At 44.7% G+C, this 19,773-nt stretch overlaps 1 protein-coding gene across 1 annotated transcript; it reads left to right on the top strand.

The window, feature by feature from the left end:
• The first annotated feature begins 1,061 nt into the window (after positions 1-1,061).
• On the top strand, positions 1,062-17,748 carry LOC110536068 (uncharacterized). The gene is made up of 8 exons (XM_090223585.1): positions 1,062-1,195; positions 9,573-11,964; positions 12,514-13,292; positions 13,473-13,680; positions 14,424-14,522; positions 14,680-14,929; positions 15,977-16,093; positions 17,174-17,748. The coding sequence occupies exons 2-8, from the start codon at positions 10,060-10,062 to the stop codon at positions 17,329-17,331; spliced, it is 3,516 nt and encodes a 1,171-aa protein (XP_090079711.1). The 5' UTR covers positions 1,062-1,195; positions 9,573-10,059; the 3' UTR covers positions 17,332-17,748.
• Positions 17,749-19,773: the final 2,025 nt, after the last annotated feature.

Here is a 19,773-nt window from a genome sequence, read left to right as displayed (position 1 = left end):
GACGACAGAGCGGAACAGCTACAAGTCTGAGGTAAATGTTTTTTAAGTCATTTTCAACCTTTTCATGTATTTCTTATAATGCAGATATTGTCCTGTCTAGATCTGCCTTGTTTGTGGGCATCAACATGACACTTAACACACTGACAGATATATAATCAATATGTGGGAGTACCTTTAGACCTATTGACCTGTGCTATTGATAAGTTGATGTTATTTATCTCAGTCAGAGCCCTGAACTGGCCAACCCTCACATTGCCCCAAGACTCTCTCTGTCTTACCTATCTTTTAGACATCTCCAAAAAGTAACTCCCCTGGGGAAAAGGAGTGTTGAAAGTATAGGCTCATATGAGCTGTGTGGAGGTCTCCTAATGCAAGCCTTTGTTGATTCCCCATTACACAGGTAACCCGACTCAGCTTGGTCTCCGCTCATGTAATCTAACATTCTCACTCTGTACAGTTAGAGTTATACCTCCCAATGTTGCTTCACCTGGAAAGGTTACCTAGGGTGGGTTGAGAAGGATTAGGCTCTCTCTTGCTCTCTCCCTTTCCCTCTTTCTCTCTTTTCTTCTCTCAGTTTCACATCATTATCAGAACCCTGTCCCTGTGATGTCACAGCGGGAGACAGAGAGATTGATTTTGATATGGCTGTTTGGTGTGTGTGTGTGTGTGTGTGTGTGTGTGTGTGTGTGTGTGTGTGTGTGTGTGTGTGTGTGTGTGTGTGTGTGTGTGTGTGTGTGTGTGTGTGTGTGTGGTACAGCGTCACATCTCATGTAGTGTAGTTGTAAATCTACTGACTGACTTTTCAGGGTCAACTGATCAATACAAAATGGCAGCATGTGTTTGTACTGTATGTGTGTATGGAAGGGGACGATACATATGCATGTGTACATACAGTATAAGTGTGTGTGCATGGTCAGAAGGTGACACACTGAGCGAGTCTGGAATGCCATCCTGTGAGCAAGAAGGAAGGCGGGAGTAACAATGGAAGGGGGAGGAGAGAGGGGGGGGGGGGGGGGTAAACTAGTGGGGTAGGTTTGTGTTACTGTATAGATACATAATGCAAAGATGACAGAGAACACACAGAGAGAGGGAGCTGGGAGGAGGATGAGGATGATGGTAACAGTACTCTCTCCCACTACTACCCCAAAACACAGCTTCTGATTGGATCAGCTTGGACTCCTAAGTTTCTCTGAGGGTAAGGTGTGTTTCTGTGTCTTTGTTTAATTTGGCTTTAGAGTGAATGGGGCCATGTTGTTACCAACGGATACGCAGGTGGGAGGCTTTGTGAGCTGGGAGAACAGGTGTTTCTGTAAACTGACACGGAGACTTACCTGAGTCAAAAAAAGAACTGGTACACACATAGAAAAACACACATTACCATCTTAATGGAATTAATACACTCTCATGGATTTAGTCTTCTTGTTGATAGGTGTTATTTATTCATTTTTGGGATCTTCAAACTTACTGATATTATGATGTAGCTTAGTTGTACTGTGATGTTTTCAGCTGTTTGCTTTTGGCTGGGTTGGTGACAGTTGGGTGACAGTTATTCTGTTCACTGATATGACAGCAGTCTGCACCCATTAGACAGTTAGCTTTGCATAACACCCCAGATGAAATATTTGACAGTGGGAGATTATATGTCAATCTGTAGGTGAATGACTGGATAACAAGTCAAGAACCCATAACTGAAGGGATGCTTCACTCTAACGTTCACTGGTTGTGAGTACTGTAGTAGATAGTGAGTAAACTATCTTATACTGAGTAGGGTATCTTGTAGTGAGTAGATTATCTGTCTTGTATTGAGTAGAGTAACTTGCACTGAGTAGGATATCTTGGAGAAAAAAAGGTGCTATCTAGAACCAAAAAGGGTTGTCCACATAGGAAAACCTTTGGATAACCTTTTTTGGTTCCAGGTAGAACACCTTTGGGTTCCATGTAGAACCCTATGTAACCCTTTCTACAGAGGGTTCTACAAGGAAACCCAAAAGGTTTATACCTGGAACCAAAAACAGTCTACCTGGAACAAAAAAGTGTTATCCTATGGGGACAGCTGAAGAACCCTTTTGGAACCCTTTTTTCTAAGAGTGTACTGAGTATAGTATATTGTACTGACAGTAGAGTATCTTGTACTGAGAGTAGAGTAACTTGTACTGAGAGTATATTATCTTGTACTGAGAGTAGAGTATCTTGTACTGAGAGTAGAGTAACTTGTACTGAGAGTATAGTATCTTGTACTGAGAGTATAGTATCTTGTACTGAGAGTATAGTATCTTGTGCTGAGAGTAGGGTATCTTGTACTGAGAGTAGGGTATCTTGTGCTGAGAGTAGGGTATCTTGTACTGAGAGTAGGGTATCTTGTACTGAGAGTAGGGTATCTTGTACTGAGAGTATAGTATCTTGTGCTGAGAGTAGGGTATCTTGTACTGAGAGTAGGGTATCTTGTACTGAGAGTAGGGTATCTTGTGCTGAGAGTAGGGTATATTGTGCTGAGAGTAGGGTATCTTGTGCTGAGAGTAGGGTATCTTGTGCTGAGAGTAGGGTATATTGTGCTGAGAGTAGGGTATCTTGTGCTGAGAGTAGGGTATCTTGTACTGAGAGTAGGGTATCTTGTGCTGAGAGTAGGGTATATTGTGCTAAGAGTAGGGTATCTTGTGCTGAGAGTAGGGTGTCTTGTGCTGAGAGTAGGGTATCTTGTACTGAGAGTAGGGTATCTTGTACTGAGAGTAGGGTATCTTGTGCTGAGAGTAGGGTATCTTGTACTGAGAGTAGGGTATCTTGTACTGAGAGTAGGGTATCTTGTGCTGAGAGTAGGGTATCTTGTACTGAGAGTAGGGTATCTTGTACTGAGAGTAGGGTATCTTGTGCTGAGAGTAGGGTATCTTGTACTGAGAGTAGGGTATCTTGTGCTGAGAGTAGGGTATCTTGTACTGAGAGTAGGGTATCTTGTACTGAGAGTAGGGTATCTTGTGCTGAGAGTAGGGTATCTTGTGCTAAGAGTAGGGTATCTTGTGCTGAGAGTAGGGTGTCTTGTGCTGAGAGTAGGGTATCTTGTGCTAAGAGTAGGGTATCTTGTGCTGAGAGTAGGGTATATTGTGCTGAGAGTAGGGTATCTTGTGCTAAGAGTAGGGTATCTTGTGCTGAGAGTAGGGTATCTTGTGCTGAGAGTAGGGTATCTTGTGCTAAGAGTAGGGTATCTTGTGCTAAGAGTAGGGTATCTTGTGCTGAGAGTAGGGTATCTTGTGCTAAGAGTAGGGTATCTTGTGCTGAGAGTAGGGTGTCTTGTGCTGAGAGTAGGGTATCTTGTGCTAAGAGTAGGGTATCTTGTGCTAAGAGTAGGGTATCTTGTGCTGAGAGTAGGGTATATTGTGCTGAGAGTAGGGTATCTTGTGCTAAGAGTAGGGTATCTTGTGCTAAGAGTAGGGTATCTTGTGCTGAGAGTAGGGTATCTTGTGCTAAGAGTAGGGTATCTTGTGCTGAGAGTAGGGTGTCTTGTGCTGAGAGTAGGGTATCTTGTGCTAAGAGTAGGGTATCTTGTGCTGAGAGTAGGGTATCTTGTGCTGAGAGTAGGGTATCTTGTGCTGAGAGTAGGGTATCTTGTGCTGAGAGTAGGGTGTCTTGTGCTGAGAGTAGAGTGGAGAGTAGAGTGTCTTGTGCTGAGAGTAGGGTGTCTTGTGCTGAGAGTAGGGTGTCTTGTACAGACAGGAGAGTGTGTTGTACAGACAGCAGAGTATGTTGTACAGACAGCAGAGTATGTTGTACAGACAGGAGAGTATGTTGTACAGACAGGAGAGTATGTTGTACAGACAGGAGAGTATGTTGTACAGACAGGAGAGTGTCTTGTACAGACAGGAGAGTGTCTTGTACAGACAGGAGAGTGTCTTGTACAGACAGGAGAGTATGTTGTACAGACAGGAGAGTATGTTGTACAGACAGGAGAGTATGTTGTACTGACAGGAGAGTATGTTGTACAGACAGGAGAGTATGTTGTACAGACAGGAGAGTGTCTTGTACATACAGGAGAGTATGTTGTACAGACAGGAGAGTATGTTGTACTGACAGGAGAGTATGTTGTACAGACAGGAGAGTATGTTGTACAGACAGGAGAGTGTCTTGTACAGACAGGAGGGTATGTTGTACTGACAGGAGAGTATGTTGTTCTAACAGGCCCAGATTCCCATCATTTGTGTGAAGAGAAGACGTAAGAGCACACAGATCAGGCTGCTTTTTGAGGATCCGTAGGCAAACGAGTAAACTTCCGCTGCCATCAGTTCTACTTGCTAACATGCAATCATTGGAAAATAAAATTGATGACCTACAATTTCGATTATCCTACCAAAAGAACATTAAGAACTGTAATATCTTATGTTTCACGAGTCGTGGCTGAACGACAACACAGATAATATAGAGCTGGAGGGATTTTCAATGCACCGGCAGAACAGAGAAGCTACGTCTGGTAAGATGAGGGGTGGGGGTGTGTGTCTTTTTGTGAATAACAACTAGTGCGCGATGTCTAATATTAAAGAAGTCTTGAGGTATTGCTCGCTTGAGGTAGAGAACCTTATGATAAACTGTAGACCACACTATCTACCAAGAGAGTTCTCATCTATATTATTCGTAGCCATCTATTTACCACCACAGACCGATGCTGGCACTAAGACCGCACTCAACCAACTCTATAAGGCCACAAGCAAACAAGAAAATGCTCACCCAGAAGCGGCGCTCCTAGTGGCCGGGAACTTTAATGCAGGGAAACTTAAATTTTTTACCAGCATGCCACATGTGCAACCAGAGGAAAAAACCTCTAGACCACCTTTACTCCACAAACAGAGATGCATACAAAGCTCTCCTTCACCCTCCATTTGGCAAATACAGTGGGGCAAAAAAGTATTTAGTCAGCCACCAATTCTGAAAGTTCTCCCACTTAAAAAGATGAGAGAGGCCTGTAATTGTCATCATAGGTACACTTCAACTATGACAGACAAAATTAGAAAAAAAATCCAGAAAATCACATTGTAGAATTTTTAATGAATTTATTTGCAAATTATGGTGGAAAATAAGTATTTGGTCACCTACAAACAAGCAAGATTTCTGGCTCTCACAGACCTGTAACTTCAGACCAGACCAGTCCCCCTCCGGAGACTGAAAATATTTGTCATGGGTCCCCAGGTCCTCAAAAAGTTCTACAGCTGCACCATCGAGAGCATTCTGACCGGTTGCATCACTGCCTAGTATGGCAACTGCTCGGGCATCTGACCGTAAGACGCTACAGAGGTTAATGCGTACGGCCCAGTACATAACTGGGGCCAAGCTTCCTGCCATCCAGGAACTATATAATAGGCGGTGTCAGAGGAAAGCCCATAAAATTGTCAGAGACTCCAGTCACCCAAGTCATAGACTATTTTCTCTACCATCGCACGGCAAGTGGTACCGGAGCGCCAAGTCTAGGACCAAAAGGCTCCTTAACAGCGTCTACCCCCAAGCCATAAGACTGCTGAACAATTAATCAAATGGCCACCGGACTATTTACATTGACCCCCCTCCATTTGTTTTGTACACTGCTGCTACTGGCTGTTTATTATCTATGCATAGTCACTTCACCCCTACCTACGTGTACAAATGACCTCTAACCTGTACCCCCACACACTGACTCGGTACCCCCTGTATATAGCCTCGTGTTTTCCTTCTTTTTTCCCCTTTAGTTTGGTAAATATTTTCTTAACTCTTCTTGAACTGCACTGTTGGTTAAGGGCTTGTAAGTAACCATTTCACGGTAAGGTTACCTGTTGTATTTGGCACATGTGACAAATAAAGTATGATTTGATACCCATCTTGTACTGACGGTAAATAGATTAGTAAATAAACTGGTGGTTCAGTAGGTTGGAACATGCTGATTGCAACACCAGAGTTGAGGGTCTAATTCCCACACGGGCCCCCATATACTGAGTGGCTTTGTATAGAAGTCCATCACCATGCTATTGTTCTAACAGCAAGTCCTCCGTACCCTACGGTGGTGACAGTGTAGATATCAGTAGGTCCATCTGAAAGCAGTGCCCATACAAACTGCATGGAAAGCAGTTTCACTCAGTTCCGCTTCTGTTACAATCTTATCTGATCACATTCAACTCTGTTTGACTGAGCCCTTTGTGGAGCACTTTGAATCTCTGTCTGTGTTTTGATTGTTTTATTTGACGAGAGAGTGCATGTATATGCGTGTGTGTGTGCGAGAGAGAACCAGAGAGAGAAAGAAGGAAAGAGAGAGATTAGGCTGTATCTGTGTAATACATTGTTTCCTAGTGTCAGAGTGAATTGTTGTCTGACTGGTTTTTCCAGTTTGATTTTAGGTTGTCACCAGTCCAGCTGACCCAGGACATGTTTCTAGTGTAAACAGCTGTTAGGACATACCCATTCAAGTGAGGTGTTTAGGTGGTGAGTGTGTGTGTGGAGAGGGAGACCTCTATGTGAATGGCCTCATTGAGTCAGTATGAGGGGAATGTATGGAAGGCAGCAGAGTTTCACTGATGAGGTAACCTCACTTCACTGAGATGGTAGTTGGATGGAGACTTTCTATAGAGTTTGGAATGTCCTGTTTTTCAACTTAATTGTTTTTTTCATTCGTTTTTTGTCACTTTCGTTTCTTTATATATCTCTCTTTCTGTATTTTTGTCTTCTTTCTATCTCTATCGCTGTCTCTTTCTGTCATCTCCTTTTCTGTCTCTCTTTTATCTCTCTTTCTGCCTCCTTGTCTGTCTCTTTCTGTCTCCTCGTCTGTCTCTTTCTGCCTCCTCGTCTGTCTCTTTCTGCCTCCTCGTCTGTCTCTTTCTGTCTCCTCGTCTGTCTCTTTCTGTCTCCTCGTCTGTCTCTTTCTGTCTCCTCGTCTGTCTCTTTCTGTCTCCTCGTCTGTCTCTTTCTGTCTCCTCGTCTGTCTCTTTCTGTCTCCTCGTCTGTCTCTTTCGGTCTCCTCGTCTGTCTCTTTCTGCCTCCTCGTCTGTCTCTTTCTGTCTCCTCGTCTGTCTCTTTCTGCCTCCTCGTCTGTCTCTTTCTGTCTCCTCGTCTGTCTCTTTCTGTCTGTATATATATATATATATAGAGAGAGAGAGAGAGAGCGAGCGAGAGAGAGATATATAGAGAGAGTAAGATATATATATATATATATATATATATATATGTACATATATGTATATATATATATCTTGCTCTCTCTATATATCTCTCTCTCTCTCGCTCGCTCTCTCTCTCTCTCTCTCTCATATCTCTCTCTCTCTCTCTCTCTCTCTCTCTCTCTCTCATATATATCTCTCTCTCTCGCTCTCTCTATATATATATCTCTCTCTCGCTCTCTCTCTCTCTCTCTCTCTCTCATATATATGTATATATATATATATATATATATATCTCTCTCTCTCTCATATATATGTATATATATATATATATATCTCTCTCTCTCTTTCTCCCTCTCTCTCTCATATATATGTATATCTCTCTCTCTATCTCTCTCTCTCTCTCTCTCTCACATATATGTATATCTCTCTCTCTCTCTCTCTCTCTCTCTCTCTCATATATGTATCTCTCTCTCTCTCTCTCTCATATATGTATCTCTCTCTCTCTCTCTCTCTCTCTCTCTCATATATACAGTGCCTTGCGAAAGTATTCGGCCCCCTTGAACTTTGCGACCTTTTGCCACATTTCAGGCTTCAAACATAAAGATATAAAACTGTATTTTTTTTTGTGAAGAATCAACAACAAGTGGGACACAATCATGAAGTGGAACGACATTTATTGGATATTTCAAACTTTTTTAACAAATCAAAAACTGAACAATTGGGCGTGCAAAATTATTCAGCCCCCTTAAGTTAATACTTTGTAGCGCCACCTTTTGCTGCGATTACAGCTGTAAGTCGCTTGGGATATGTCTCTATCAGTTTTGCACATCGAGAGACTGAAATTTTTTCCCATTCCTCCTTGCAAAACAGCTCGAGCTCAGTGAGGTTGGATGGAGAGCATTTGTGAACAGCAGTTTTCACTTCTTTCCACAGATTCTCGATTGGATTCAGGTCTGGACTTTGACTTGGCCATTCTAACACCTGGATATGTTTATTTTTGAACCATTCCATTGTAGATTTTGCTCTATGTTTTGGATCATTGTCTTGTTGGAAGACAAATCTCCGTCCCAGTCTCAGGTCTTTTGCAGACTCCATCAGGTTTTCTTTCAGAATGGTCCTGTCTTTGGCTCCATCCATCTTCCCATCAATTTTAACCATCTTCCCTGTCCCTGCTGAAGAAAAGCAGGCCCAAACCATGATGCTGCCACCACCATGTTTGACAGTGGGGATGGTGTGTTCAGGGTGATGAGCTGTGTTGCTTTTACGCCAAACATAACGTTTTGCCAAAAAGTTCAATTTTGGTTTCATCTGACCAGAGCACCTTCTTCCACATGTTTGGTGTGTCTCCCAGGTGGCTTGTGGCAAATTTTAAACTACACTTTTTTTGGATATCTTTAAGAAATGGCTTTCTTCTTGCCACTCTTCCATAAAGGCCAGATTTGTGCAATATACGACTGATTGTTTGTTGTCCTATGGACAGAGTCTCCCACCTCAGCTGTAGATCTCTGCAGTTCATCCAGAGTGATCATGGGCCTCTTGGCTGCATCTCTGATCAGTCTTCTCCTTGTATGAGCTGAAAGTTTAGAGGGACGGCCAGGTCTTGGTAGATTTGCAGTGGTCTGATACTCCTTCCATTTCAATATTATCGCTTGCACAGTGCTCCTTGGGATGTTTAAAGCTTGGGAAATCTTTTTGTATCCAAATCCGGCTTTAAACTTCTTCACAACAGTATCTCGGACCTGCCTGGTGTGTTCCTTGTTCTTCATGATGCTCTCTGCGCTTTTAACGGACCTCTGAGACTATCACGGTGCAGGTGCATTTATACGGAGATTTGATTACACACAGGTGGATTGTATTTATCATCATTAGTCATTTAGGTCAACATTGGATCATTCAGAGATCCTCACTGAACTTCTGGAGAGAGTTTGCTGCACTGAAAGTAAAGGGGCTGAATAATTTTGCACGCCCAATTTTTCAGTTTTTGATTTGTTAAAAAAGTTTGAAATATCCAATAAATGTCGTTCCACTTCATGATTGTGTCCCACTTGTTGTTGATTCTTCACAAAAAAATACAGTTTTATATCTTTATGTTTGAAGCCTGAAATGTGGCAAAAGGTCGCAAAGTTCAAGGGGGCCGAATACTTTCGCAAGGCACTGTATCTATATATATATATATATATATACATACACATATCTCTCTCTCTCTCTCTCTCTCTCTCTCTCTCTCTATATATATATATATATATATATATATACATATCTCTGATGACTGTAATCTGGCTACTGTGTGCTACTAACTGTACTGTATCATTACATTTGACCATAGTGTCCAGAATACCGTTACCTCAGCATTCCTAACCATTTCATTTCAAAGATGGAATTTTCTCAGTAAAAATATGCAATGTTTTTCATATGTAAATATAACAAAACATAACATTTGACATATGATATATTTCTTTATGTTTGCAGTGTTCTGAGGCTTGTGTGTGACCGCTCACCCAGGAAAACTTCACTGCTGAGGACCTCTGTTTGACTACTGGAGCCGACACCACAGAGAGAGGAATGGACAGAGAGGGAGGGAAGTAGAACTAACAATCATCTCTGAGTGTGTGGGAGACAGAAATGCAGAGAATCTTCATGGATGGAATCTCAAACCTGTGGATATACAAGTGAGTGTCTGTTGATATCTGGAGCCCCAAACATGAGAAGATTGCAGTTCAACCACTCTGACGTTTCTGCTGGGGCAGACAAACACCTTTCCTTCCAGACCTGTGCTGCTACCAGGCCTGTGCTGCTGTCGAAGACTTCTGTGATGATTTTGACCTGTGGTTAAACTCTGCAAAAAGGATTACTGGGATTCTTAAACTGTCACCTTTTACTACATACTACATTTGGAATAATTCAACTCGCACTGGACCCATTCCCCAGTGAGGGGAAATACACAACAGGCTCCACAATGGCCACCGGACAGTTGAGACAGAATGGTGGTGTGAGGGACGTGATCCCAGAGGATGGCAGTGACAGGGGAGGAAACTGTGGCATTGCAGGGAAGTTGGCTGGAGACCGGGGCAGGACAGAGTGGAGAAGGCTAAACCTGCCCAAAAGGAGTAAGAGTTTAGACTGGAGTGGAAGGGGGGCTAGCCCTGGCGAGGGGCTCAGGACTGGGCTGCTGAGGTTTTCTGGGAACCTAGGGGGGTCCACACTTAAACGAGCAGAGAGTTTGGAGAGTAGGAGGGCAGGAGAGAGCAATGTGTTGTCCAGGGTGAAGGCCTTTAACTCAGTTGGACCAGGGGAAGTGAGGAGCCCCGTTCGGGGGTCAGGGTGTTCCCTTGGTGAAGGGGTGTCCCCTGTGGGTCTAGCGTATGTGGCTATATCTCTGGAGAGGGCCAGTGGGGGCCAGTCCCTCCCCACCAGGCTGAGTTCTAGTCCTGGTCCTGGGTCTGGAACCAGAAAACCAGCCGGTGGATCTCTTGGATCCTCCAGGGGTCAGAGTATCTGGGACCGGATACAGAAGCTCTATGGGACTACTGGAACTGATAAAGCTACTAACAGAGATGTGAAGGACTCAACCAGAACCAAGCGTCTCTCAGCACCGGTAGGAGACTGGTCTCTATTGGAGAGGGATGGGGGGGATACAGCAGCCAATCGCAGGATGTCCACCACAGACTCTGTCTTTGTCTCCCCCCTCTCCTCCCCCGTTTCCTCCCCCCTCAGTGGATTATCCAGGGGGGAGAGGAACGGCCTGCTCTCACACACACCCCTAGTAGAACAGAACACCACACACACACCCCTGGTAGAACAGAACACCACACACACTACACACACACCACAGAGACATCAGCATAGTGCAGTCAAGGTGTCTGGTTTGAGCCCCTCACTGTCTCCAGTGTCAGGGTGTACCACACCCACACTCTCATACAAACCCTCACACACACCCTTAGTGGAGGGGTCATCAGTGTGCATTAGGGACCCCTCACTATCCCCTCCATTAGAAGACAAACAGGAGAGAGGGAAAAAGGAGGTGACAAACACTGTGGGCAAAAAGAGTGGAAGTAGTGAAGACAGCGAAAAGGAGAGAGTAAGGGTGGGGAGCATGGCTCAGGAAAAAGAGAAATGGACTGATGTCGAAGGAAAAGGACACAAGAAAAAGGAGGTGGAGAAGCGAGGGAGAGATCACGCTGAAGTCTTTCTCCCCCAGCACAGACTATCAGTGACACCCACCAGGGACTCTCAGCCTATCACAACGTCCGGAGTAGGGATCACCACAGGGTCAAACCCCCTCCTGACCAATCAGCTTAATGGGAAAATTGACACCTATGACAGGAGCAAGACCTCTGGTAGAGGCGTGGCCAGGGAACAGAGCCTGTCAGAAGATGTGTTTGAAGCCAACACCCCACAGAGGATAACATTACAGAACACAGAAAATACCAAGTTACCTGGGAAACTGGTAGTGCCCTCTGCAGCCAGTGTGAGGAACAAGATCCACCAGTTTGAAGCTCTGACACAGACATCTCAGGTCCCAGTGCCCAACTACCTGAAGCCCAGACGGGCTTTCTCTGTCCCGGAACAGCTCAGTGAGTCTGGAGAGGGGGTCAGGAAGAGTGGGTTGGATAGACAGGTACGCGGGGTGGGGGGAGTATGGGAGAGAGGGAGAGGAGGAAGAGAGGGAGGGATTGTAATTATGGATGGGGGGAGAGGACGAGGAGAAGGAGAAGGGGTAAGGAAGAGTGTGCCAGATAAAGCACTTGGTGGAGGGAGAGGAAGTGAGGTAGTGAGACAAGAGAGGAAGGCTCATAGAGGGTGGGCGCTGAGGTCTATGTCAGTGGATGAGGTGAGGCTGGGGAGCAGGGAGAGAGGGGGAGTGGGGGAGATGGGGGGAGTGGGGGAGACAGGGGGAGTGGGGGAGACAGGGGGAGTGGGGGAGACGGGAGGAGTGGGGGAGACGGGGGGAGTGGGGGAGATAGGCAGAGTGGTTTATAGAGGTTTAGTACAGGGAGTGGGGGAGAGAGGGGGAGTAGGGGAGAGCGGGGGAGTGGGGGAGATAGGCAGAGTGGTTTATAGAGGGTTAGTACGGGGAGTGAGGGAGACAGGGGGAGTGGGGGAGACAGGGGGAGTGGGGGAGACGGGAGGAGTGGGGGAGACAGGGGCAGTGGGGGAGACGGGAGGAGTGGGGGAGACAGGGGGAGTGGGGGAGACGGGAGGAGTGGGGGAGACAGGGGAAGTGGGGGAGACGGGAGGAGTGGGGGAGACAGGGGAAGTGGGGGAGACAGGGGGAGTGGGGGAGACAGGGGGAGTGGGGGAGACAGGGGGAGTGGGGGAGACGGGAGGAGTGGGGGAGACAGGGGAAGTGGGGGAGACAGGGGGAGTGGGGGAGACAGGGGAAGTGGGGGAGACAGGGGGAGTGGGGGAGATAGGCAGAGTGGGGGAGAATGCTGTTGTCTCTGGTACGTTTTCCAACCTCGGGGGTAAACTAGACATCCCTCTGAATGGCAAAACCACCAGAGACACTCTGAGAGACTTTTCCATTGATGAGCCAGACCTCCCCAATCACACAGTCACACCCCAGGACTGGAGTAGGAGAGGCACCAACACAAAGACTACTACAGTCACTGCCAAGGATACTTCATCCTCCCAGCTGTCTAACTCTGTGAACAACTCCGATGACGTTCTAGGTGGCCCTGACCAGTCTAGGAGGCCTCACAATAGAGACTCACCTAACCTGCCATCTCCAGTGAGCGATGACGACAAGACACCAACCAACACCCCCCAGAACTCCCCCTTCCACCCCCAGAACACACCTCCCACCTCCCCACACCTCCCCACTACTTCCCTGCAGCCTAAACACCAACAGGGTGTAGATTCAGGTCTAGCTGACCTAAAGAACCCTCCAGTCTCCACACACACAGCCCAGGGTAGGGTCACTACTGACCCTGCTATCCCAGTCTCACACTCTGGCCTGGGGAGGGATTCCCTGTCCCTTCCCCTCACCTCCTCCTCCCCCAACAGCCTACCGCTCCTCCCCACTCTGGCTCGATGGAACTCAGAGGAAGGGGGATGGAGTGATGAGGATATTGATGATGAAGGTACAGAGAAGGAGTCAGACTCCACCTACGACTCAGACTCTGCTGAATCGTCGGTGACCGTCACCAGCGCCATGAGCCAATCACATCGCAGGAGCTTCTCTCTCAGGTGGGTCACTTCTGTTTTCAACTGATGATGAAAATACTACGCTAACACAACAAGCACCATGTTTAAAAGTTCATTAACAGCTAGAAAGGTGGGATTATTGTCAGGCTACCTGTTACTTGTTTTTATCTAATCATTCAACTTTATCTTTGAGTTTATTCCCCCACTATGTCTCTCTCTCAGTCTGGCAGAGCTGTGTAACTTTGGAGAGGTGGACTATGATCCCCAGTCTTCCTCTGACAGTGAGGAGTGGCCGTCCAGCCGGTCAGCCAGCCGGTCAGCCAGCCTGTCGTCTGACGTGTCGGCATTGTCCTGTGTGTCTGTCCTGGGCAGTGATGAGCTGAACCGCCTGCTGGACGACGTAAAGAGCCTGGGGGACACAACGCTGCAGGTACCACAACTATCCTCACTATACCAGACTAAACAACCAGCTAAAACATTACGTAAAGAGCCTGGGGGACACAACGCTGCAGGTACCACAACTATCTTCACTATACCAGACTAAACAACCAGCTAAAACATTACGTAAAGAGCCTGGGGGACACAACGCTGCAGGTACCACAACTATCTTCACTATACCAGACTAAACAACCAGCTAAAACATTACGTAAAGAGCCTGGGAGACACAACGCTGCAGGTACCACAACTATCTTCACTATACCAGACTAAACAACCAGCTAAAACATTACGTAAAGAGCCTGGGGGACACAACGCTGCAGGTACTACAACTATCTTCACTATACCAGACTAAACAACCAGCTAAAACATTACGTAAAGAGCCTGGGAGACACAACTCTGCAGGTACCACAACTATCTTCACTATACCAGACTAAACAACCAGCTAAAACATTACGTAAAGAGCCTGGGAGACACAACGCTGCAGGTACCACAACTATCTTCACTATACCAGACTAAACAACCAGCTAAAACATTACGTAAAGAGCCTGGGGGACACAACGCTGCAGGTACTACAACTATCTTCACTATACCAGACTAAACAACCAGCTAAAACATTACATTAGTGTTATTCCATTTGAATTAGCATTAATAATAGCATCAGTATTTGTCAATGCTCAACTGCCATCTTGTACTGTTGCTGTTCTATCCCCCTCACTCTCTCTCCCCGCTCTATAGAACTATGAGGATGTCCAGGTGGTGGTTCTCCATAAGGATGTTGGTGTGGGACTGGGCTTCACCATGGCAGGAGGAGTGGACCAGAACAAACCTGTCATTGTGAGTACTACTCAACTAGTACCAATGCTTCCATGTTTCTGTGACCGACTCAGGTCGCCCACACAATTCAAGACCACATTAGCCCACTGATCTAAAGCCTAGGCATCATGTTTTTTCACTTTCTGGTCTACTCTGGCCTCTGGTGTTTGTCTTCCAGGTCCATAAGGTGTTCCCGGCAGGGGTGGCTGCTAAGGAGGGATCCATCCAGGAGGGAGACAAGGTCCTGTCAATCAACGGCACAGCGCTGTGTGGCTCCTCCCACTGGGAGGTGCTGAGGACACTAAGGAGGGCACGGACTCAGGGGATGGGCGTGGTTGTCTTGAGGAGAGGGGGGGTAACAGACTGCTGTAAGGGAGGAACAGTGACTGATAGTCCAGGAGGGACACAGACAGAGCCTGCTAACACTGGTGAGATGGAACAGCTGGTTGGAGCATTGCAGTAGAACTGTGGTAAAAGTTATCTAAAGCAGAACAACATTGATCAATGTTCCAAAGTCATTTCACAGCTTCTCTCTTCTCACCCTGAACCTGTCGTTTTTCACAGCTTCTCTCTTCTCACCCTGAACCTGTTGGTTTTCCACAGCTTCTCTCTTCTTACCCTGAACCTGTTGGTTTTCCACAGCTTCTCTCTTCTCACCCTGAACCTGTTGTTTTTCCACAGCTTCTCTCTTCTCACCCTGAACCTGTTGTTTTTCCACAGCTTCTCTCTTCTCACCCTGAACCTGTTGTTTTTTCACAGCTTCTCTCTTCTCACCCTGAACCTGTTGTTTTTCCACAGCTTCTCTCTTCTTACCCTGAACCTGTTGGTTTTCCACAGCTTCTCTCTTCTCACCCTGAACCTGTTGTTTTTCCACAGCTTCTCTCTTCTCACCCTGAACCTGTTGTTTTTCCACAGCTTCTCTCTTCTCACCCTGAACCTGTTGTTTTTCCACAGCTTCTCTCTTCTCACCCTGAACCTGTTGTTTTTCCACAGCTTCTCTCTTCTCACCCTGAACCTGTTGTTTTTCCACAGCTTCTCTCTTCTCACCCTGAACCTGTTGTTTTTCACAGCTTCTCTCTTCTCACCCTGAACCTGTTGTTTTTCACAGCTTCTCTCTTATCACCCTGAACCTGTTGTTTTTCCACAACTTCTCTCTTCTCACCCTGAACCTGTTGTTTTTTCACAGCTTCTCTCTTCTCACCCTGAACCTGTTGTTTTTCACAGCTTCTCTCATCATCCTGAACCTGTTGTTTTTTCACAGCTTCTCTCTTCTCACCCTGAACCTGTTGTTTTTTCACAGCTTCTCTCTTCTCACCCTGAACCTGTTGTTTTTTCACAGCTTCTCTCTTCTCCCCCTGAACCTGTTGTTTTTCACAGCTTCTCTCATCATCCTGAACCTGGTGTTTTGACAGAGAACGTAGGCAAATGTGTGTGTGGGAGTCATTTTGACCGTGTGTGTGTGTCCTGTGTGTCAGGTCAGAGGGTGTGTGTGACGCTGGAGAAGCGCAGCAGAGACCTGGGCTTCAGTCTGGAGGGAGGAGTGGGTTCCAGCCTGGGAGACAAACCCCTCACTGTACAGAAACTCTTCCTGGGTGAGAGGTCAACCTACGTACAAAATATAATAGTATTAATGAACGTTACTTGATCATCTATTTTATTCCTATTGCTGTTTCCCCCCTATTGAAAAAATGATGTATTCTGTTTTCATGTTATCATCTTGTGTAAATATTCTGTTTTCATGTTATCATCTTGTGTAAATATTCTGTTTTCATGTTATCATCTTGTGTAAATATTCTGTTTTCATGTTATCATATTGTGTAAATATTCTGTTTTCATGTTATCATCTTGTGTAAATATTCTGTTTTCATGTTATCATCTTGTGTAAATATTCTGTTTTCATGTTATCATCTTGTGTAAATATTCTGTTTTCATGTTATCATCTTGTGTAAATATTCTGTTTTCATGTTATCATCTTGTGTAAATATTCTGTTTTCATGTTATCATCTTGTGTAAGTATTCTGTTTTCATGTTATCATCTTGTGTAAATATTCTGTTTTCATGTTATCATCTTGTGTAAATATTCTGTTTTCATGTTATCATATTGTGTAAATATTCTGTTTTCATGTTATCATCTTGTGTAAATATTCTGTTTTCATGTTATCATCTTGTGTAAATATTCTGTTTTCATGTTATCATCTTGTGTAAATATTCTGTTTTCATGTTATCATCTTGTGTAAATATTCTGTTGTCATGTTATCATCTTGTGTAAATATTCTGTTTTCATGTTATCATCTTGTGTAAATATTCTGTTTTCATGTTATCATCTTGTGTAAGTATTCTGTTTTCATGTTATCATCTTGTGTAAATATTCTGTTTTCATGTATTTTCAAGAGGACCATAATGGAAATACGTTTTTAAGTGATTTAAAAACTGCAATAATGCATTGTGTCCACACATATTGTGTTTTTAAATGGCCAAATAAATCAAATACACTTACTGTATATCACCACATGGTAGAGGATCTGACCTTTCTATTGAGGTCATTCAAATGAATGTCTCTTCAGTCAGCAGAAACACGTGTCAAACTCCAAGCTCAGACCATTGGTTATGAGGTGTCTGATAAAGATATCAAGGTCAACATCCACTAACAATATGCCCCTCATCCCTTTCAGGTGGTCCAGTGAACCAGGTGTCTCCAGGGGACGAGGTGATGGAGATCGAGGGTGTGAGCTTGGTGGGCCTGAGGAGGCTGGAGGCCTGGACCTTGATCAGAACACTGCCCCCTGGGCCTGTGGATGTGGTACTACACCGTCCTCACAAACCACAGTGACAGGAATAAACATTGATATGCACCCTCGATATGCTTATAACAAGGCACTGAAGCATTGTACTCCTATGAGGTTGAAGTGAGGGTTGCCAATCTGATTTTGGATATGTGGTTCGGGTCAACTTCTACCTCAAGTGAGAGGGATGATATGTATTGCAGCAGTCATACGATAACAAAGCACTGAAGAGACCAGTAAACACTGAGGAGAGGGCCTGTCTGTATATAGGGTCAACCCAGGGTATGAAGAGGGAGACAGAGATCAATACAGAGGTCATTTATTTAACGTTGTAGAAATATGCTGTATGTTTCTTTAATACCTAGTCGGCCCATTGTTTTATATGATGAAATGTCAGGACTTTGTATATGGCTGTTGTAATATATATTGTGACTGGAAAGTTAATAAATCCTACAATAACCCCATGGTTGAAAGCGGTCCCTGTTTAAACACAGTACGGTTAAGCGCATTAGGCCAGTAATCGACTAGGTGTAAAATATGTTGATGTGCCCTTGAGCAAGGCACTTAACCCTAATTACTCCTGTAACTCACTCTGGATAAAAGCATCTGCTAAATTACTCAAATGTACATTGTTTTACTTACAAGGGGCGCTAGAAGATCACATTATCTGGCCACCTATGCATTCCTCCTATAGCTCCTCCCACCAGCCTGCGTGTGTGTGTGTGTGTGTGTGTGTGTGTGTGTGTGTGTGTGTGTGTGTGTGTGTGTGTGTGTGTGTGAGTGCATGTGTGCAATGAGGCCCTTAGGTGTAGTTTATAGGCCTATATGTGTTTATGTAATGTCTCATGTCTCAGTGACACATCGCGTTCAAATTACACTGATTAATGTAATTGATTAACATCACTCATTAATTAGCGACAGGTCAGGTCAGAAAGACACAACTTGTCAGAAGACGCTGCTCTTGGTGGGGTGGGTTCTCATTGGATGGGTCTCCCTCCCTGACACCTGACCATGTGATAAGATGGCATTAGGCTATAGCCGATGTAATACTAAGCTTAGATTTTTCTGCCCCTAACAAGAGAATAATGCCAAGTCATTGTTTTCTGCTCCCCAGTGTGACCTTTAGTGAGCTAGTGATACTTCATAACATTTCAACCAAGCTGCGTTTCATTAGTATCTGTCTTCCCTGAGTCATTATCTCCTCATTATCGGTACTGTCTTTTTATTATCTTGAGGGTTTCATCAGGGCCTGTTCAGGAGAAGTGACTTTTCACAACGTTCAGATAGAAATGTATTTTCTAGAGCAGACACATGGGTCTGTCATGTAGAATACAGAGTTGTGCCAGCTCTAAGCACATATTTTCTAATTTAATTTACCTGAAATTGAAGGGCAATTCACTGCCTTCCTCAATTCGGTTAGTTAGCTCTTTCATTTTTCTCTGTGGTTTATTAATTACAGTAGATTACTCAACACTGTTACAAGAGTGGTCAATGTGGTTATATTGACCTATCTTATCACTCTGGTGGAGTTGTCAACACAGGCTTAATTAATGATTAGTGACCTAGTTGGCACAGGCCTACATTAGGTTTGCCAAAAGAACCAAAGGGCAGTGTTGTACGATTGTGAAGTTTGTTTGAATGTACTAATACTGAAGAATCAGAATACACAAATGGGCATGCACGCACACGGACACATGCACAAACACACACATGCACACACACAAGCACATGCACACACACACGACACCTTAGGAAATCATGTTGTTAAAGATGCTAACCTCCCGGAAGGTCACATGGTCCTTATCTAATTCCCTGTGGTATCTTTAGGGTCAGGTGGGGTTGTAAACACAACATACAGATATTATACACCACTCTTACACAACGCTCACTCAATATTGAACTGCATTTTACTCAATACAAAGAAGACTAGAGAAACAAGGGAAGACGGTAAGAGATATTGTTGCAATACTTCATTTTCAGCCCAGATAAGTAGATCTCGGGTTAAAACTATAATTATATTTATATTGGAACAAAACAGCTAAAAGGATATGCCTAGCTAGTTACCTTGGGAGCTAGGTAGCTAGTTAGCTTGGTAGCTAGGTAGCTAGTTAACTTGGTAGCTAGTTAGCTTGGTATCTAGGTAGCTTGGTAGCTTTCAAGATAGCAATATATATCTGGGATCCAACTTTTTTCTTAAATGACTTAGCTGGCTAATTGACTTCCTCAAGCATGGTAAAACAAAGGAGGTCAAATGTTTAATCACACCAAAAACACAGCAGATACTGTTTGTTTAGAAGAAGGATGACATTTAACTAGGATTTAAAACTAGGTTTTGTGCAGTTTAGAGTTAATGGTTATGGAGGCCAAAGTCTGATTGACGAGATCAGATCCGATGCTTTAGTTAATGGACAGTCAGCCGTGTGGTTTGTGTGTGTGTGTGTGTGTGTGTGTGTGTGTGTGTGTGTGTGTGTGTGTGTGTGTGTGTGTGT

The sequence above is a fragment of the Oncorhynchus mykiss genome, chromosome 3, assembly GCF_057628025.1.
Source record: "Oncorhynchus mykiss isolate SJ-2025 chromosome 3, ASM5762802v1, whole genome shotgun sequence".
NCBI lineage: Eukaryota > Metazoa > Chordata > Actinopteri > Salmoniformes > Salmonidae > Oncorhynchus > Oncorhynchus mykiss.
This window is presented reverse-complemented; position numbering and strand designations above follow the sequence as displayed.